The sequence below is a fragment of the Loa loa genome (assembly GCF_000183805.2).
Source record: "Loa loa unplaced genomic scaffold supercont3.2000, whole genome shotgun sequence".
NCBI classification, from domain to species: domain Eukaryota; kingdom Metazoa; phylum Nematoda; class Chromadorea; order Rhabditida; family Onchocercidae; genus Loa; species Loa loa.
The window spans coordinates 1-1,565 of NW_018110179.1; the positions used below are offsets into that span (position 1 = coordinate 1).

General features: G+C 33.2%; 1 protein-coding gene across 1 annotated transcript; it reads right to left on the reverse strand.

Moving 5' to 3' along the window:
* Positions 1-137: 137 nt before the first annotated feature.
* On the reverse strand, positions 138-1,296 carry LOAG_15455 (activation-associated secreted protein-1; the record flags this gene model as incomplete). Its single annotated transcript, XM_003150947.1, has 5 exons — positions 138-232; positions 464-594; positions 749-875; positions 973-1,139; positions 1,260-1,296. Coding segments are annotated over 5 exons (555 nt in total), but the record flags the coding sequence as incomplete, so codon positions are not given.
* Between the last annotated feature and the right edge of the window lie 269 nt (positions 1,297-1,565).

Genomic DNA, 1,565 nt, shown 5'->3' on the forward strand with positions numbered 1-1,565 from the left:
GCAAGTGAAATGAATGAAGTATGGAATGTTTCCGATCAGTTCAATATGGCATAAATGAAAGAGAAATTATTTAAGATGGATATTTTCTTGAAATGCTAGTTTGAATTACATCCTTTGACAATAATACAAAAGCTTACGCTGGCCGATAATGGCAAACGACCATCAGTTTCCTGCCACCATTGCACTTTGTAGCAATACCACAGCCAATTTTGTACGTTTTACCCCAAGCCATCTGAATATAAACGTTACAAACAAAATTTATAGCAAGTCTATTCCCTGGTCACCTATTGCTCCAGAAACAAACAAACATTTTAGCTTTTATCCATTGCGAGGATAGAAATATTATCGAATGCCTTCGAAATTTTATCACATTTGAATATGATGTGTAGTATGATTTATTCGAATTTGCGATATTTTTGAAAGAATCGAATGGATTTAACTCTTCCTATAAAATTTTTTTTACCTGTGTGAAATGCAAAACACTTTGGCTGAAAACTTTAACAGTCATATTATTCGAAGGATTAGATCGGTACCATTCCGAAAGTTCTGACCACCATTTTTTACCGGCTTCTGTACCAGCAATTTTTTTAAGAGCTGGAAAGATTTCATTTTTTAGACTACATCGTTTATTTATATTTATTTTTTGATTTCAGATATTTTACTTATCCGACCTTCGTACACGCTAAAGATGTATTTCTATCAAGAAAGTTCCTGAACTTCAAATGATGTAAATATGCGTTAAATGAACCTCCAACACCTGCTGACCAAGTATACAGATTTTCACCGATATCCTTTCTTTGTTCTTTTGGTGAGTGTTCAGAGATACATCTATCCGCCCATTTCTGCGCGGAATATTCCAACGAACAATTCCATCTCTGAATGAACATTCGGGAAATTAGTAATTAATGACTATCATTAGCACTAAGTAATCTAATCCTTCCAGCAGTTTGAAAAACTATTCAATATCTCTACCATTTTCAACATATTCTTGCCACGTGGCATAAAGTATCCATCTTTATTCCTAAGCCCGCCACGGATCAGTTGCGAACGCAATTTATTATTTTGTTTAACGATTGCTATACGTTGCTCCGGTGTCAGTTGACCTCCTTCACACTGATAATCTTCCACAGTTGTAACACCTCAAATGAATTATCAAATTAAGTCAGATATCAGCTGTTTCCTTTGTCTTGTACTATCTGTTAGCTTTCGTATGTTTGGAAATTATGGTCTGAGAGAGTATCAATTCTCATTTAACATACCAATAATAATTGCTGCAAACATGAAGAAACATAACATTTTGCCGAATTTTCGGATAGATTGTATGCCGCTAATCTCAAATATATTTGATAATGGAAGATGACTTTTGGCAAATATGTGAGGTGAAGTAAGCGATGATTTGATAACTGAAATTTTTACCCTTTCTGATTAGCTTTTATGCAGTTTCTAATCAACTATATGAATGAAAACATGGTTTCTCAATTTTCTATAAATAGAAATATTATTTGAGACAACTATGTAAATATTTACTTTAATTCATTGTTTTGTGTTTCCCTTCTTGTTAATTT